The 17,616-nt window shown below is 41.9% G+C and overlaps 1 protein-coding gene across 1 annotated transcript in view; it reads left to right on the forward strand.

Moving 5' to 3' along the window:
• ITGBL1 (integrin subunit beta like 1) overlaps nt 1-17,616 on the forward strand; it is an 829,798-nt gene that overhangs the window by 382,641 nt on the left and 429,541 nt on the right. The window contains exon 7 of the mRNA XM_069757981.1: nt 6,060-6,206. Coding sequence (XP_069614082.1) covers nt 6,060-6,206 — 147 coding nt within the window. The remainder of the gene's footprint in view (nt 1-6,059; nt 6,207-17,616) is intronic.

The raw sequence follows: 17,616 nt of genomic DNA on the forward strand, positions 1-17,616 counted from the left end.
TGTGATTGGTTTATCACCTGTCTTGGTTATAATTTTGCACATATTTTTTGCACTTCAGTATTGTTCATCACTCGATATAGTGGTGCCACTTTTTACTCCTAGATTCATATATTTATTTTTTGTTATATATTTTTTGCACATTGCACTTTGGTCTGTGCAGTCTGGTACATATACACACGGATGGTTTTGTTACTCATCTTATTCCGCACTTTTTATCATTGTTTATAATAAATATATATTGATATTTGTCTAGTTATATACTTTGTGTGGGAGCACACCCTCGGTTTTATATGAAGATATCGTTGGGGTCAGCTAGTCTTTTCAAATTGTCCATTTTTTTATATATTTTTTTAATAATTGTTATATATTGTGGTCATTGTTTGTAATATATTTTTGTCCTTGTACGCACTTTTTATGAGTATTTAAAAATATACATTTATTCGCCATCTGTATCTAATAAAGGCGTTTTCTACATATACCCCCTGTCTGGTGTTATATCTTACTTTTATCTATATACTGGTTATGGTTGTACCTATCCCTTGTTAAGTGGGTTTCCCACTAAACCTTCCACAGCGCACTGGTCTCTTTCACAAGGTTATTCATATTTATTATTACCTACACTGGCACGTGTATATATACATAATACCATTGTGTTCTGTGGACTTGCCTAAACTCCCTCGACACTAAGACTACATCAGATATTAAAGTACCTTCAATTAGGCCTCGGCCTACACTCTGCTTCTAGCATTGACCCTGGGCTCCAACACTGCCAGTTGCTGCCTGGAAGTGCTGTCCGCACAGTCAACAGTTGCTCCTCTGTTATTGGGGTTCAGTAATGCCAGCTGTTCCCCTGCTGTGTGCGGCAAGTTCTCCTGCCAGTTTCTTGCATTGACCCTGGGCTCCAACACCGCCAGTTGCTGCCTGGAAGTGCTGTCCGCACAGTCAACAGTTGCTCCTCTGTTATTGGGGTTCAGTAATGCCAGCTGTTCCCCTGCTGTGGGTGCAGTAAGTTCTCCTGCTCCCTCCACACTAAGACTACATCAGATAATAAACTAGCTCCAATTAGGTCTCGGCCTACACTCTGCTTCTAGCATTGACCCTGGGCTCCAACACCGCCAGTTGCTGCCCAGAAGTGCTGTCTGCACAGTCAACAGTTGCTCCTCTGTTATTGGGGTTCAGTAACGCCAGCTGTTCCCCTGCTGTGTGTGCGGCAAGTTTTCCGGCCAGTTTCTTGCATTGACCCTGGGCTCCAACACCGCCAGTTGCTGCCCGGAAGTGCTGTCTGCACAGAGAAAATCACTCGCTCATGTGTTAGTGGGGTTCAGTAATGCCAGCTGTTCCCCTGCTGTGTGTGCGGCCATTTCTTCTGCTCCCTCCATATTCACACTACTACAGATTTGAAACTTGCTACAATTAGGCGTCGGGCGACACCCTGATTGACCCTGGGCTCCAACACCGCCAGTTGCTGCCCGAAAGTGCCGTTTGCACAGTCAACACTTGCTGCCGTGTTATTGGGGTTCAGTAACGTCAGCTGCTCCACTGCTGTGGATCCGGCAATGTGTCCTGCTACCTCCATGCTGACACTACAACAGAAATTAAAGGGAACCTGTCCCCCCCAGGTATTTGTAACTGAAAGAGCCACCTTGTGCAGCACTAATGCTGCATTTGGACAAGGTGGCTCTTTTAGTTATTCTCCTTGCACACGCTGAACTTAGAAAATGTGTCCCCTCATACCTTCAAACCATCCCGGAGGTGGGACTTTCCTTCTTAATGAGATGCAGCACAGCCATCATTCATACCCCCTTGGCGCCGTGCACCGCCTCCTGACCGTGGTTTGTTTTCTGTCCCAGGAGCCAGCACTGTTAGGTTATCCCTTGGCCATGCGCAGTTAGCGTAACCCGTCTTCTGACATCATTCAATGTCAGGCTGACTGCGCCTCTGCAGTCGCGCTGTCCGAGAACCCGCCCCGCAGTGTCTTCTGATTTATGCACACTGCGGGGCTGGGATTCATGGGCAAGCACAGTGCATATCTTCGCCTCTCACTCATTTCCTTCCGCCTTCTTCAGACTGTGCGACATCACGGCCATGGCATGTGATTAGGGATCAGCTGACGCCGCACAGTCTGAAGAAGGCGGAAGGAGATGAGTGAGAGGTGCATATATGCACTGTGCAAGGCCATAAATCCCAGCCCCGCAGTGTGAATAAATCAGAAGACACTGTGGGGCTGGGATTCATGGGCATGCGCAGTGAATATCTTCGCCTCTCGCTCATCTCCTTCCGCCTTCTTCAGACTGTGCGGCATCACGGCCATGGCATGTGATTAGGGATCTGCTGATGCCACACAATCTGAAGAAGGCGGAAGGAGATGAGTGAGAGGCGAAGAAATGCACTGCGCATGACCATGAATCCCGGCCCCGCAGTGTGAATAAATCAGAAGACACTGCGGGGCGGGATCTCAGGCAGCGTGATCGCACAGGTGCAGTCAGCCTGACATCAAATGATGTCAGAAGACGGGCAGTGCTAACAGCGCATGGCAAAGGGATAACATAACAACGCAGGCTCTGGGACAGAAACAAACAACGCTCAGGAGGCTGCACCCGGCGCCAAGAGGGTATGACTGCTGGCTGTCCTGCGTCTCATTAAGGAGGAATGTCCCGCCTCCAGGACGGTTTCACGGTATGAGGGGCCACATTTTATAAGTGTTTTGTTCAGCGTGTTCAAGGAGCATAATTAAAAGAGCCACCTTTTCCTTGTGCAGCATTACTGCTGCACAAGGTGGCTCTTCTAGTTGCAAACGCCTGGGGGGGTTAAAGGTTCCCTTTCAACTTGCTCCTATTAGGCCTCAGCCTAAACTCTGTTTATCATGTATTCCCTGGGCTCCAACACCGCCAATTGCTGCTCAGAAGTGTCTTTGGCACGAGTACTCCCTCCTGCCCAGCCTGGTTCCAGCACGCCAGCTGCTTCCGGGTAGTGTCAAGGTCACTTAGCCTCCAATACATTGTCCTGTCGTGTTGCGGTCACGTTAGCTGACTCTATGGTGCCTGCAGTTTAGGTGCTTCCTATGTGGGCTGCGGGAAATGGCAATCAAGGCTCGTTCCGTAGTGCCAATAGGACAAGCTCCCCCTGTAGGACTGTGGGTTTTCGGTAACTACGGCCGGCTCGCGGCCTAGCAATTTTTTTTTCCATGTGGACCTCCTGCTGCCTATCTGAGTTCCAGCACCATTAGCTGGTTCTTAGGAAGACAATCTTGAATAGGTCCCTATGTTCCAGTACCGTCAGATGGTTCCGGGCAGAGCTTTTGGCTTAGGTGCCTCCTTCTGGGTATCCGAGTTCCACCAATGTCAGGTGGTCCTTGGTAGTGCTTTCTGGCACGGGTACCTCCTGCTTAGTAACCGGGTTCCAGTAATGTCAGCTGGTCCTCGGTAGTTCCATTGGCTCTTGGACCTTCGGGTAGCCATCCAGGTTCCAGTAAAATCAGCTGGTTCTCGGCAGTTCCTCAGCCTTCTTGTATCTTCTGCTACATTTCCAAGTTCAAGACCCTAAAGATGACGATCCTGAAGACCACCCCGAAGAAGATGACGACCCCGCAGACGACGACCCCGGAGACGACAACCCTGGAGACGACGACCCTGAAGACCAACCCGAAGAAGATGACGACCCTGGAGACGACGACCCTGAAGACCGAGAAGCTGAAGAACAAGAAGCTGTAGAACAAAGAGGAGAAGAACATTAAGCATAAGACTAAAAATCAGAGCAAAAGATATTATCTAAATTATAAGCAGAAGAAGACTAAGCAGTGTATGGGGGTGAGTCCGTTCCTCCTCGTGGTGCCCCTGGAAAAAGCCTGCTGCTGCAGGCCAAACTGAACGCGGACAAATCCTGTTGTAACTCTTTTGTGACAGGCAGAACGGAAGGTGTAATCTTCAAACTTTTATAGATAACAACTACAGGAATGCCTGTCACAAATAAGAATATGATGAAGAAGAAGAATATGAAGAAGATGAAGAAGTTGAATATGAAGAATAATAGTTGAATAAAAAGAATATGAAGAATGTAAAAAAAAAAGAATAATAGGAAGAAGGTGAAGAAGAAGATGAATAAGGTGAAGAAGAAGTTGATGAAAAATATGCTGCTGCTGAGGATGATGAAGAAGAAAGTGTGGGAGAAGTAAAAAAGGAGGTGAAGAGCATGGAATTAGTGAATCATAAATATCTGACAAAATATAAAAAATCTTAACATAGTCAATATCTTTGTAACTCCGAACATCTTAAAAAAAAAATTTAATTCCTACTATTCCATTTGATTGGGCTAATCCTCTATGCATTTAATGTCTCCTCCACCTCCCCCAATACATCCTACATTAGTCTTAGTTGTTTTCCTTCATGTAGAATTAACCTACAATTAAAGAAACTGTTTATTTTAATTCCGATATTTTTGTCCCATTGACTTGCATTGGTATTGGGTATCAGTACCGGCGATATCTGATATTTTTTGAATATTGGCTGATCCAATCCGATACCGATATTTCCGAATATCGGAAGGTATCACTCAACACTAGTGTTAATTCATAGCTTTGATGCCTTCAGTGTGAATTTACAATTTTCATAGTCATGAAAATACAGAAAAATCTTTAAATGAGAAGGTGTGTCCAAACTTTTTCTATACTGTAAACCCCACCCCCTCACAGAGAGAGACCAGCCCCCACCATCCTCACAAAAAGAGACAGTTACCACACCTAAATAAGCCCCACCCTCCTCACAGTGACGCACCAGGCACAAACATATCCTTCAGTCTTAAAGCCACATCACTGTTGCTTAAAATCAACACCGCTATAACACAAAAACCACAGGAGTTAAAGATCCGCCCTTCACAAAGTTATGCCCTCTTCTACTTATTGCTCCAGTGGTTTCTTTTCATTTCTTAAGTCTGTTCAGCCTGAACTATCCCTACTCTTATTCGCTTCTTCAGCTTTGCTTCTTCTTCAGGATATTCCTTTTGGCTCCGCAGAATACTCGACCAGTCTGCCTCACACATGTCTCCATCCAACTTCTACTTGTTGGAAGGGAATAATGCTCTCTTCCTAGTGCTTAGTTTGGGCCATTGGCCCCAGATGTTACAAGAATGTCCAAAGAAAGTTGATGACGGTCTCAAACTGCCAAACCAATATGTACTTCTCGTGCTTCCAGCCTTCTGGCCTTGAACTCTCACTTACACTATCTCGATCTGATCTAATCAGGAGGTGCTCCCCTTTTTGTATGACCAAATCTCCTTCCATGCTGGGCTGGTCCCAAACAAATTAACTGTATATAAACCTATACACTACTTCCTACTACTAATATGTATGCCACTGCATAGTCCCTTTCTTAATCTAACCTATAAGTCCTATACTAAATGTTATGTCCTAAATCTAACCCTATGCTTTCCCTATACACTACACATTACTGACATTGTGCATTGGTTATATTATACTACAAGAGCCACATGCATTCGTTTTTATAAGAGCCTATGAATTTTTACATACTAAATTACTCCATAGCAATACAAGTTACCTTTCACAACACACATATTACAAACGTTGTCTGTCAGGAGGGAGGCACATGACAGTCCCTGTCACACTCTTACAATGGCCTGGGTTTTAAGGGTTACCATATCACTGGGTTGAGTTACAGATCCTTGTTTATTACCTTTTCTCTCAATTTGACATATGCCAATATGAGTGTAGTGAGAGAACTTTGAAATAAACATATTTTCACGATACTTTGTCAGTAAATGGTTATATTTTATATAACTACCCAATGATTTTGATGGGAACAGCATAACATGAATGGTTTTGCCAGCATATAGTATTAATACATTGAATTTGTTTTGTGATATATGGGAGTCTTAAATGAAGTTTGTGTAATGGTAGATAGACACATTTATACCTCTCGTGTAAATACCTTTTTTTTGTAGTTTTACGCATTCCCATAAATCGATGTAATATCATATTAATGTGGCATTTTGCACATTGCTATGTTTGCCGACACTAAGTTTAATGCTAATGGTCCTTTTTGGTGCAGGTCATGGGCAGTGTAACTGTGGACTGTGTGATTGTAAGGAAGGATGGACTGGACGGAAGTGTGAACATCCACGGTCCTGCCACCTGTCAGTAGAAGAGAGCAGAAAAAGGTGTCAAGGAAGCTCCCCTTTGCAATGTTCTGGAAGAGGTAAGTTTACAGGATAACAATTTCTTCTATATAATAATTTTACCAGACATTATATCAAATATGTCTTATAGCATACACGTACAGTATAATGATTTTTAACCTACTGGTTACCTTACTATTTTTAGGACGAATAGTGTGTTTTAAACAGCATGTCACAGAAAGGTGCCAAGCAAGGAGGCAAAGCAAAAGGATATATCATATAATTTTTTTGCAATATTACTAGCCCTGCCTTTTATTGTTGAAATAGTTGTCCTGCGGATTTTTTAGATCTCGGCCTTATGTGGTCTACAAATGAAAAAATATAGGGTCACCTACTGATTCTCTGCGGTTCTTCCATAACGCTGCCCGAGTCACCTGCCAATTTCTTTATTTACTTTTCTGTCTGTGACAACATGTGATCCCTTCAGTCAATGAGTATTTGCCCAAGTTAGCAACCTCATTAGCCATGCCACCATTATCACAAATGCTGCAGAATTCTACTAGCTCTTAAAACAACATGGTTTGTGTTTGACAATGCCATAAAATAGAGAATATTGAATAGAGAGTATTGCACCTTAACACTTTGTAGATTTCTTAATTTCTTCTTGCATTTGTGTGCCATTTTAGTATTTGGAAATTGATTTATTTTAAAATGGATTAAATTGGTTATACAATATGTGTTAGATCCAGAAGAACAAGAACCATCCGCAAGTATTGAGTTTAAAAAGGTTATCCACTACTTTTCAGTGCCCAATAGAATGTATCATGTACAGTCACCCCCAGCAGCAGTTCCATTCCAGTGATGTCTGTGCTGATGTTCCTTGTTGGAGGGGTGACATTGATGTGTCATGTGGCTAGGGCAGCCAATCAGTAGTTGCTAATCGGCAGCAGCTCATTAATATTCCATCAGAATGGATATCAGCTCTGCCGAAATACTAAAGGCTGCAGCCAATCTCCTCCTGAAGTGATGCTAACCGTGCTGAAATGGCGAAGCTGCTGAGTATTAGCCTTTCTTATTTTATTCTGGAGGCTCGGGCTTTTAAGAAAGGGTTGTGTAAGTAGTGGTTAATGGTAGTGAGGGGACCATTTAATGTCAGATGACTGGGCTTACAAAGCTGGTAAATTGGGGTAATCCTAAAATACATCTGCTGTATACATGTATATTTTAAATTAACCTGAAACACGAGGTCCTGCCCTTTCTGCTAATGTCTTGAGCGTCATAATAAGACACTTCAATGGAATATCCCACAGTTGTTTTTGTGCCTCTGTATGAAGTCAGAGGCACAGAGAGGTACAGTGTGCGCCCATATTGGTTTTGTATCATGGATCCAAGCATCATAGAGCTATAACATGGTAATGTGCAAGTTTAGATCAACTGGTTAGCAAGTTTAGCTAACGTACTTGAATATATTAGGCTCAAAGACCAAAAGATAAATAAAGTAGATCTTCTACATTGGAAGACATCGGAACCACAAAATATAGTTTGAAATGATACACCAGGTCAGGTTCCCATATAAATATCCCTGTGGTATGCTGTATGTGATATACTAAAGTTCAACACAGAATACAGAACCACAACAAAAATTATATTGTTTGTTTTAGTGCAAAATTGTAGTAAATGCCTTGTTTACTGGTGCTGCCCAATTAGAAGTTCTACAAAGTTTTTCTTGTATAGTATCACTTTCTCTATTAGTGTACCTCATTTCTAAAAATATCATGACCTTATCATTTTGGAGCACCAGTCTACTTGAGACAGTCTTTCCCCCATGCTATCAGCTTTTGTTAAGAAGAAAATGGATTACATTTTTAGACTTTTAAGAACAATTTTACCCTCTTTGCAGTTGTCTGAATTGCTTTAAGTGTACTGGAGTTCTGATTTAGCCTGCTGAAGCTATTTCTGTATGTGGCTTACCATGGTGCCGGATTTAATCCTGTGTTACAGACTTATCATAGCGCATAATATGTTCGTTTTTTTGAACAGATGAGTTTACCCTTTATTATCTGTGTTTTGTTTCTACTTAAAAGTCTATTACTGATGTTAATCTAGTTTATTGTACCATTATCTAAATAATGTATATTATTTAAAGAGGTTCTCCACTACATTGGATAATGCCCCCACCAATTTAAACCTTGTAAAGAAATATTTTTGTAAAAACTTCTCGTTGCCATCTGAGCTGACTGCTCACTCGGAATCACGTGACCCTGAGTACAGCTGCCGCTGATATCCCCTGATGTCACCTCAGGTTCCACATCTCCTGCATTCCCCCGGGCGTGATTCAGAAGCGTGCACCACCCCTGATTTACTGGGCTGTGGGCGAAGTTTCAGCACAAGTCACAGCCCAGTATCCAGCGTGCGCTTTCTCTCTCTCCTCTGCTTTCATTAGCCGCAAACGCGTGCTGGATGCAGGGCAGTGACATGTGGTGAAACTCCACCCACAGCCAAGTCAATCTGGAGGGGTGCATAAGTCTAGGTCACATCCAGGAAATGCAGGAGATCCGGAACTTGACGTAACATCAGCGGATGTCAGTGGCATCTGCACCCGGAGTCACGTGATGCCGAGTGAGGTGTCAGCGATAGCGCCGCTCACAAGTACTGATGGCAACAAGAGGTATTGGCAAAAATACTTCTTTACAAGGTTTAAATCGGTTACGGCATTATCCAATGTAGTGGACAATCTTTTCAACCTGTAAAAAAGGAGCATTTCCAAGCTAATGCTGTATGTATACCTCATTATTGCCTGTCAATAGGGCAAAGTACTTTTATTTTCTATCTTACTACAATTACGAAGAGTAGGGTTGAGCGACTTTTACTTTTTTAGGGTCGAGTCGGGTTTCTCGAAATCCGACTATCTCAAAAGTCGATTCGAGTGAAATCGGCCGATTATGGCGAAAAGTCGGGGATCGACCGAAACATGAAACCCGATGCAAAGTCAATGGGAAATCTAACTCTTTTTTTTTTTTCTTCTCTCTCTCTCTCTCTCTCTCTCTCTTCCCTCCGTCCCTGAACGGAAAAGCTGGTGTTACACATTGCAAATCGCTACAGCGCACAAGCGACAAGATGGCGATAGGCGTCCACACCCCTAAAACCTATATCATCACTCTGCCCACGCTCTTTCATTGGCTGAAAAAATGGTGCCAAACGCGTTATACGAAACGCGACTTTGGCGCGAAGATCGCCGACCGCATGGCCGATCCCACACTAGGATCGGGTCGGGTTTCATGAAACCCGACTTTGCCAAAAGTCGGCGACTTTTGAATTTGTCCGATCCGTTTCGCTCAAGCCTAACTAAGAGGGTTTATACCACGGCATATTTCCCCCAAATTTTGGAATTTCATTGTATGAGATATGAAAGATAGTTGGGCTACTACCAAACAGCAGAAAACCTTGCTTTTGAGATTTATGAAATATGCTTTCCAATTGTCTATAAGACATTAAGACTGACCCCAACCGTGTGTGGCCAGCAACTACTGGAAGCACAGTGTTCATTGTTCCTCTATCTTCCACTGTTGTCAACATGGAAGGATAATTTGTTGTTACAGATTATGCAGTCAGGAGGTGTACTCCCTAGTGTTACTTCATGAGTCAATATGTATTATTTTGAGGGGAAGTATCCTTTACTAAACAACAGCTGTACAAACTATGGCAAATACAAAACATCTCAAGGTTTGTTACATTTTTAAACTAAGTATCATGTATGATTCACAGAATCAGCTTTCATTTAATTAAAATGTTTCTAAATTGAAAATATATCTAATGACTCATTTTTCATAAAGACTCTTTATAGCTTTTAAAGGGAATGTCTGTAGGATCAACGCTCCTAAGTCATCTGTGTGGACATGTAGGTCATAGGAACCTGAATAAAATGATACCTTTATATCTGTGATCCAAAGTATTATTCCAGAGATATCCATTTTTTAATATGTAAATGATTTGTTCAGGGCTATGTCCTGTACACTAATCTGCATGGGAATCTGGCTCTAGAGCTTATTTTAAATAAAAAGCGTCATTATCAATGTGAGATATGTACCTAACACAGAATAGTAGAATTGAACGTTGTCTCCATTTAAACACATTTTTGCAGCTCTTTGAGCTCTTCTGTATTGCAACAATATTATTACCCTGCCTGCCTGTGAAATGGAAGCTGAAGCTGAGAGGAACCTGCCTTTGTGTCACTTATAATCACATACAGTTCTGCAGTGAGATCAGGAGAGCGGAAAGTGGCCATTACATATAATTTTGTTCAGCTTCCTATGCCCTGCGTGCCCATGCTGACTAATTAGGAGGGTTGATCTTACTTACCGATACCTGTTAAACATGTGTGTTTTTAGCTGTTGGCAACTTGGCACCTAAGTTTGAATATTATACTAAGGCATTAAGTTGCATAAAACCATCTATATGCAGCATGCTTATAGGTGATGTGTAGTCAAGGGAACCCGCCATCAATAAAATTAAGAACTCAGTCCATACTACTCTTTCCATTTTCTAGTATAGATGAATGAGGTCCCAGCGAATTCAAATAATTTGCATTTTGACTGATGCAAATTGACAAAAAACAGCCCACTTTCATTTTACACATTGCACATTGTGAATCTATAACCTTCCAGCTGTGGTGAATCACATTAAATCAGGAAAGACTGGCATAGCCTGCATAAAAGCCTAGGTAAGGAATACAGTGTCCAATTTAGAATGATTTATGAAAGGGAAAGATAGAGCTCACTGCTCAACAACAGAGATAGGAAGAAAAAGCCTTAAAATATCGAATAAATACTTAAGCCTCTAATGTGGTGCACAACTGCAGCACTGAAGAAGATGAAGTAGTCTGTATTTGCAGCAGGGATACAGTTGATAGGGAGAGAGAGAGGCCAGCAGCCATGCCATTGTGATTTGATTAGTGATATGATGTAGCTGGCATCTGTCCTGCTGCATTTGAATTACAATTAAACATTATTCTTCATTATTAATGCACTAGAAAGCAGCACAATATTTTTTTTACAGAAGAAAATCTGAAATCATACATCAGGGATGAAGTGCTTATTTGCCGCAAGTGATGGCATTTTCGGAATTTTTGGGGCAATCCTTTCTGTGAAGAAAACTCATTAAATTCCAAAGATTATTTAAATGCAACTGTTTTAATCACAAGAAATGGTTTTTATTGTATCTAATTACTGGTCAAATTTTACATCTCTACACATCACACAAATACAGTGCATTGTTGCAGGTGTTGAATTTTGGACACGTACATATCCAGAATTTCTAATTAAATAATTTTTCATGTGGGTTGAATTTTGTTAAATAGAAAAAAATACTAGACAAGTAACTGTGCATGACTGTTTTTGCAAACCTGTTTTGCTAGTTCAATTTGACAACCGTTCACTCTACACCTATAACTCGGCCTGCTGCCACATTTTGTTTTCTATGTGTGTACCTACCTAGCATTTATTGTTGCATCCTTTTTAACATAGTTGAATAATGTGAAGTAAAATGATTGTTAAAAGTTAATCATAGCGTTGTACAAAATATATAGTAAAAGAAAATGTGGCAACAGCAAAGGACAGAGTAGTAGAAAAAGAAAATAGCAACTGCATAAGCATCACCACCACTGTGACCACCCATCCGGGCAGTAGAACTACCAAATGCTGATCACATATAACCAATAAACGTTCCTCTTAAAAAAGCTGTATATTGTGATCCTCTTCACAAAAGAACAACTATCACCAATAGAGACAGTGAAGTCATAACACGATCAGATAAAATTCTAAATATCTTTATTATAAATTTAGACAGGACAATTCCATACACTATAAATTCAATAATCATATATTACAGTTCAAATTACAATGTAAATAACCACACATATATTTGCAGCAGGGATGAAAAACACCTCTACTGCTGTAGGACTACAAATAACCGGTAACCCAGATCAAAATAGAGAATGTGACCTGTATATCCAATTGAAAAAGTCTCCAGGAATATCAATAAGAATAGAAGTATAGAAATGTAATGTCTTATACTACACACTTACATAGGCTGGTGCATAAAGCGTAATTAGGCTCAGTGTTTGTTTATATCATAATAGATTTCACCTAGTTCTAAATACATAAACCATGCCTATAATATAACAGAGCAGTTACCTGCAGCCATAGTAGTAGGACCTCCTGACGAAGCTGCCGTGTCAGCGAAACACGCATCGAGGGGCCACTGTGACCGCTATCCCGTTGCTAAGTCTCCCACTACTATGGCTGCAGGTAACCAGATGTTGATGCCGAGAGACGAGTGAAGGACACAATATGAAGTGTAGAGGAACGGCACTAGTCTAGGAGGTGAGAATAGGTTTGCTTTTTATTTGTTAGACCACCCTGAGCCCATTAAAGTAGCCATTTAAAATAGGGGACGGCCTATTTAAATTTACATTTTCGGTAAGTCAGTCAAATTTACCTCTCTATCTATCAAACAAGCTGGTAAACAAATAACGTTTTGCTGTGCAGCAGGAAGACCACATTTTATATGCCTGGTAGTCATTTATCTCCACACATTAATCCTTTAATATGCAGTATACAAACTCATTATAAAATGCCAATAAATTTAGCTATTAAACTTATTGATACAGATATTTCCAGTTTCAATATTTTGTTGGTAGACTCAGTTGTTGTTCCAATTTATATTTGTTATTTCATTTTGCCCAATATAAAGTGTAGCCACTCACAGCTTCTAGTCCCTGTATAGTCAAGCCAAGGTAATTTATATTAATTATGTAACAATCACTTGCTATCCACAATACAAATAATATGAATGGTCTCAGCTGCTAGTCACTAACATAAAAGAGTTTTCCTGTTGCTTTCAATTTCCTAATGTGTTTTTAATCTTTATGAATGCTTTGAAAAGGAAAGGAAGTCATGTAAAAAACTGTGATACATAAAACACACACCAAACTGTTGAGTAAATAGTTGTCAAATGCAAAACATGTAGGAAATGTTGGAACCTAGCCAAGTTTGGCAACGAGTAAGATAACTGCTACCTCTGCTACTTAAAGAGAATCTGTGACCAGGATTTTACACCCCAAACAAATTCATATGTGCATATAGCACTTTCAAAGAGTAGTCCACCAATACCTTTACATAGCCAGTCCATTTTTCCATTACTGAGTAATCAGAGTTTGAATTGATATGCAAAAGAGGTTGAAGAGCTATTTGTAAAATTCATGAAGCTCAGCGTTCATAGAAGGAGCTCACAGAATGTTCAGGATTTGAAGAGTGAGTGGAAAAATAGGCCAAAATCACACCTGAACAATGCATGTGACTAGTTTCTCTATACAGGAGGTGTTAAACGTGTTAAATACATTTCAGTAAGCATGTTTAATACTTTTCCCTATGCCAGTTTTCATTATTAGGCCACATTCACACGTTCAGTATTTGGTCAGCAATAGTGATGAGCGAGTGTACTCGTTGCTCGGGTTTTCCCGAGCACTCTTGGGTGATCTCCGAGTATTTGTTAGTGTTCGGAGATTAAGTTTTCACCTCAGCTGAATGATTTACAGCTATTAGCCAGGCTGAGTACATGTGGGGGTTGCCTGGTTGCTAGGGAATCCTCACATGTAATCAAGCAGGCCAGTAGCTGTAAATCATTCAGGTGCGGTGATGAAAACTTAATCTCCGAACGCTAACAAATACTCGGAGGTCACCGGAGCGTGCTCGTGAAAACCTGAGCAACGAGAACACTCGCTCATCGCTAGTCAGCATTTGATATTAGAATTTGTAAGCCAAAACCAGGAATGGGTTTGGTGTTAAGGTGCCCTTGCAAGTCATCTAGTACACAGACCAAGCTGATGTAAATGGTTTCACATTTTCTGATATGTCACTTGGGTGCCTTTCACCTGCCTTAAATATGCCTGGAGTTGTGTGGGATTAATCATCTGGTTCCAAAGTTCATTGTTTACAATGAAGTAATCTTCAGTTTGGGATGTGGCCAAAGAACATCCCCTTCTCAGCTTTTCTGTGACTCATTCAGTCTCTCTGCATGCTTAAAAGCAACCTTCACACAAAAGCCATAAAATTTAAAAAATAACTTTTATTAATCACAATATATATTAAAAATGGATAATGGCGGGTGAAACACCTAAGGCACAGGACAGAAGGTGGGCAACCCAGAGCAGAAGCTCCATAAATAACAACACTATAAGTACAATATAAACCGGCAAGTGCCAATGTGCAATTAGTCATGTACAAACATGCAAACCAAATGGTGAGAGATTAGGTAAAAGTACAACAGTAGAAGTAACATATATAATTACCGAATGGAGCGCTCCTGGGGACCCAACACACCCGACGCGCGTTTTGACCCCCAGACGAAGCATTTCGGTGCGAAACGCGCGTCGGGTGTGGTGGGTCCCCAGGAGCGCTCCATTCTACTGTTGTACTTTTACCTAATCTCTCACCATTTGGTTTGCATGTTTGTACATGACTAATTGCACATTGGCACTTGCCTGTTGTGAATTCCACTCTTGGGCTCCCTCCGGTGGTTGTAAGTGGCACTTTTGTGAGTTCTGCTCTTGGACTCCCTCTTGTGGTTTCTAGTGGTATGGCTGCTCCATGGATTTAGCTGTCTTCAGCTGCTTCCACTCATCGTCTTTTCTGCTCGGCTATTTATGCCTGGCTCTTTCTTCAGCCAGTGCCACTTGTAAATGGTTCCTGGTTGGATTCACATCTCTTTGGATTTCCCCGTTATCCTGACCAGTTCAGCAAAGCTAAGTTTTTGCTTGCTCCTTTCTGTCCACAGATTGTGGACTTATCTGTTCTGTGCTTTCTATGTTTGTCCAGCTTATCAGTATGAATTAATTCTGTCTTGCTGGAAGCTCTGGGAAGCAGATTTACCCTCCACACCTATAGTCAGGTGTGGAGATTTTTTGTAAACTCTGCGTGGATTTTTTGTAGTGTTTTATACTGACCGCACAGTATTCCATCCTGTCCTATCTATTTAGCTAGACTGGCCTCCTGCGCTCATCCTGGTTTCATTCTGTGTATGTCTTTTCCCTCTCCACTCACAGTCATTATTTGTGGGGGGCTAATCTATCCTTTGGGGATTTTCTCTGAGGCAAGATAGCTTTCCTGCTTCTATCTTTAGGGGTAGTTAGCTCTTAGACTGTGTTCGAGGTGCCTAGGGAGAGTTAGGAGCATCCCACGGCTACTTCTAGTGTTGTGTTGAGCTTAGGGACTGCGGTCAGTACAGTTACCACTTCCTTCAGAGCTCGTTCCATGTTGCTCCTAGACCACCGTATCATAACAGTACAAGTGGCCGAAAATGAATTAAATGCATCTCAAAAGAAGGAAAAGAAAGTTCTGAGCCATTTTTTTTTTCTGTGCTCTGGTTTGTCTTTTTTTTCCTCTTGATATCTGGGTGGTTCAGGATATATGCTTTGGCATGGATGTTCAGGGTTTGTTTTCTCGTGTGGATCAACTTGCTGCAAGAGTACAGAGTATCCAGGACTATGTTGTCCAGACTCCGGCTTTAGAGCCTAGAATTCCTACTCCTGATTTGTTTTTTGGGGACAGATCCAAGTTTTTGAACTTTAAAAATAACTGCAAATTGTTTTTTGCTTTGAAACCCCGTTCTTCTGGTGATCCCATTCAGCAAGTAAAAATCATCATATCCTTGCTGCGTGGTGACCCTCAAGACTGGGCTTTTTCTCTTGAAACAGGGGATCCGGCATTATTAATAATAATAATAATAATTTTTATTTATATAGCGCCAACATATTCCGCAGCGCTTTACAAATTATAGAGGGGACTTGTACATACAATAGACATTACAGCATAACAGAAATACAGTTCAAAACAGATACCAAGAGGAGTGAGGGCCCTGCTCGTAAGCTTACAAACTATGAGGAAAAGGGGAGACACGAGAGGTGGATGGTAACAATTGCTATAGTTATTCGGACCAGCCATAGTGTAAGGCTTGGGTGTTCATGTAAAGCTGCATGAACCAGTTAATTAATTTTTTTTTTTTTAATATAGGCCACACAGGGATCGTTAGGTTAATGCATTGAGGCGGTAGGCCAGTCTGAACAAATGAGTTTTTAGGGCACGCTTAAAACTGTGGGGATTGGGGATTAATCGTATTATCCTAGGTAGTGCATTCCAAAGAATCGGCGCAGCACGTGTAAAGTCTTGGAGACGGGAGTGGGAGGTTCTGATTATTGAGGATGCTAACCTGAGGTCATCAGCGGAGCGGAGGGCACGGGTAGGGTGGTAGACTGAGACCAGAGAGGAGATGTAGGGTGGTGCTGAGCCATGGAGTGCTTTGTGGATGAGGGTAGTAGTTTTGTACTGGATTCTTGAGTGGATGGGTAACCAGTGTAATGACTGGCACAAGGTAGAGGCATCGGTGTAACGGTTGGTGAGGAATATGATCCTGGCAGCAGCATTCAGGACAGATTGGAGCGGGGAGAGTTTGGTAAGAGGGAGGCCGATTAGTAGAGAGTTACAATAGTCCAGACGAGAATGAATAAGTGAAACAGTAAGAGTTTTTGCAGAGTCGAAAGTAAGAAAAGGGCGAATTCTAGAAATGTTTTTGAGATGCAGGTAAGAAGAGCGAGCCAGTGATCGGATGTGGGGGGTGAATGAAAGGTCAGAATCAAGGATGACCCCAAGGCAGCGGGCATGTTGCTTTGGAGTAATGGTGGAACCGCAAACGGAGATGGCAATGTCAGGCAAAGGTAGGTTAGTAGAGGGAGAAAACACGAGGAGTTCAGTTTTTGACAGGTTTAGTTTCAGATAGAGGGAGGACATGATGCTAGAGACAGCGGTAAGACAATCACTGGTGTTTTCTAATAAGGCAGGCGTGAGATCAGGAGAAGAAGTGTATAGTTGGGTGTCGTCAGCATAGAGATGGTACTGGAAGCCAAATCTACTGATTGTTTGTTCAATAGGGGCAGTATACAAAGAGAAGAGGAGGGGGCCTAGGACTGATCCTTGAGGAACCCCAACAGTAAGGGGAAGGTGAGAGGAGGAGGAACCAGCGAAACATACAGTGAAGGATCGGTCAGAGAGATAGGAGGAGAACCAGGAGAGAACGGTGTCCTTGAGGCCGATGGAGCGGAGCATAGTGAGGAGGAGCTGATGATCCACAGTATCAAATGCTGCAGAGAGATCCAAGAGAATTAGCATGGAGTAGTGACCATTAGATTTAGCTGTTAGTAGGTCATTAGAGACTTTAGTGAGGGCAGTTTCAGTAGAGTGTAAAGAGCGGAAACCAGATTGAAGAGGGTCGAGAAGAGAGTTATCTGAGAGATAGCGGGTAAGACGGGAGTGGACCAGGCGTTCGAGGAGTTTAGAGATGAAGGGAAGATTAGAGACAGGTCTATAATTAGCGGCACAGTTTTGGTTGAGGGATGGTTTTTTAAGTAATGGATGTATGATGGCATGCTTAAATGAGGAG

The sequence above is a fragment of the Ranitomeya imitator genome, chromosome 3 (assembly GCF_032444005.1).
Source record: "Ranitomeya imitator isolate aRanImi1 chromosome 3, aRanImi1.pri, whole genome shotgun sequence".
Taxonomy (NCBI): domain Eukaryota; kingdom Metazoa; phylum Chordata; class Amphibia; order Anura; family Dendrobatidae; genus Ranitomeya; species Ranitomeya imitator.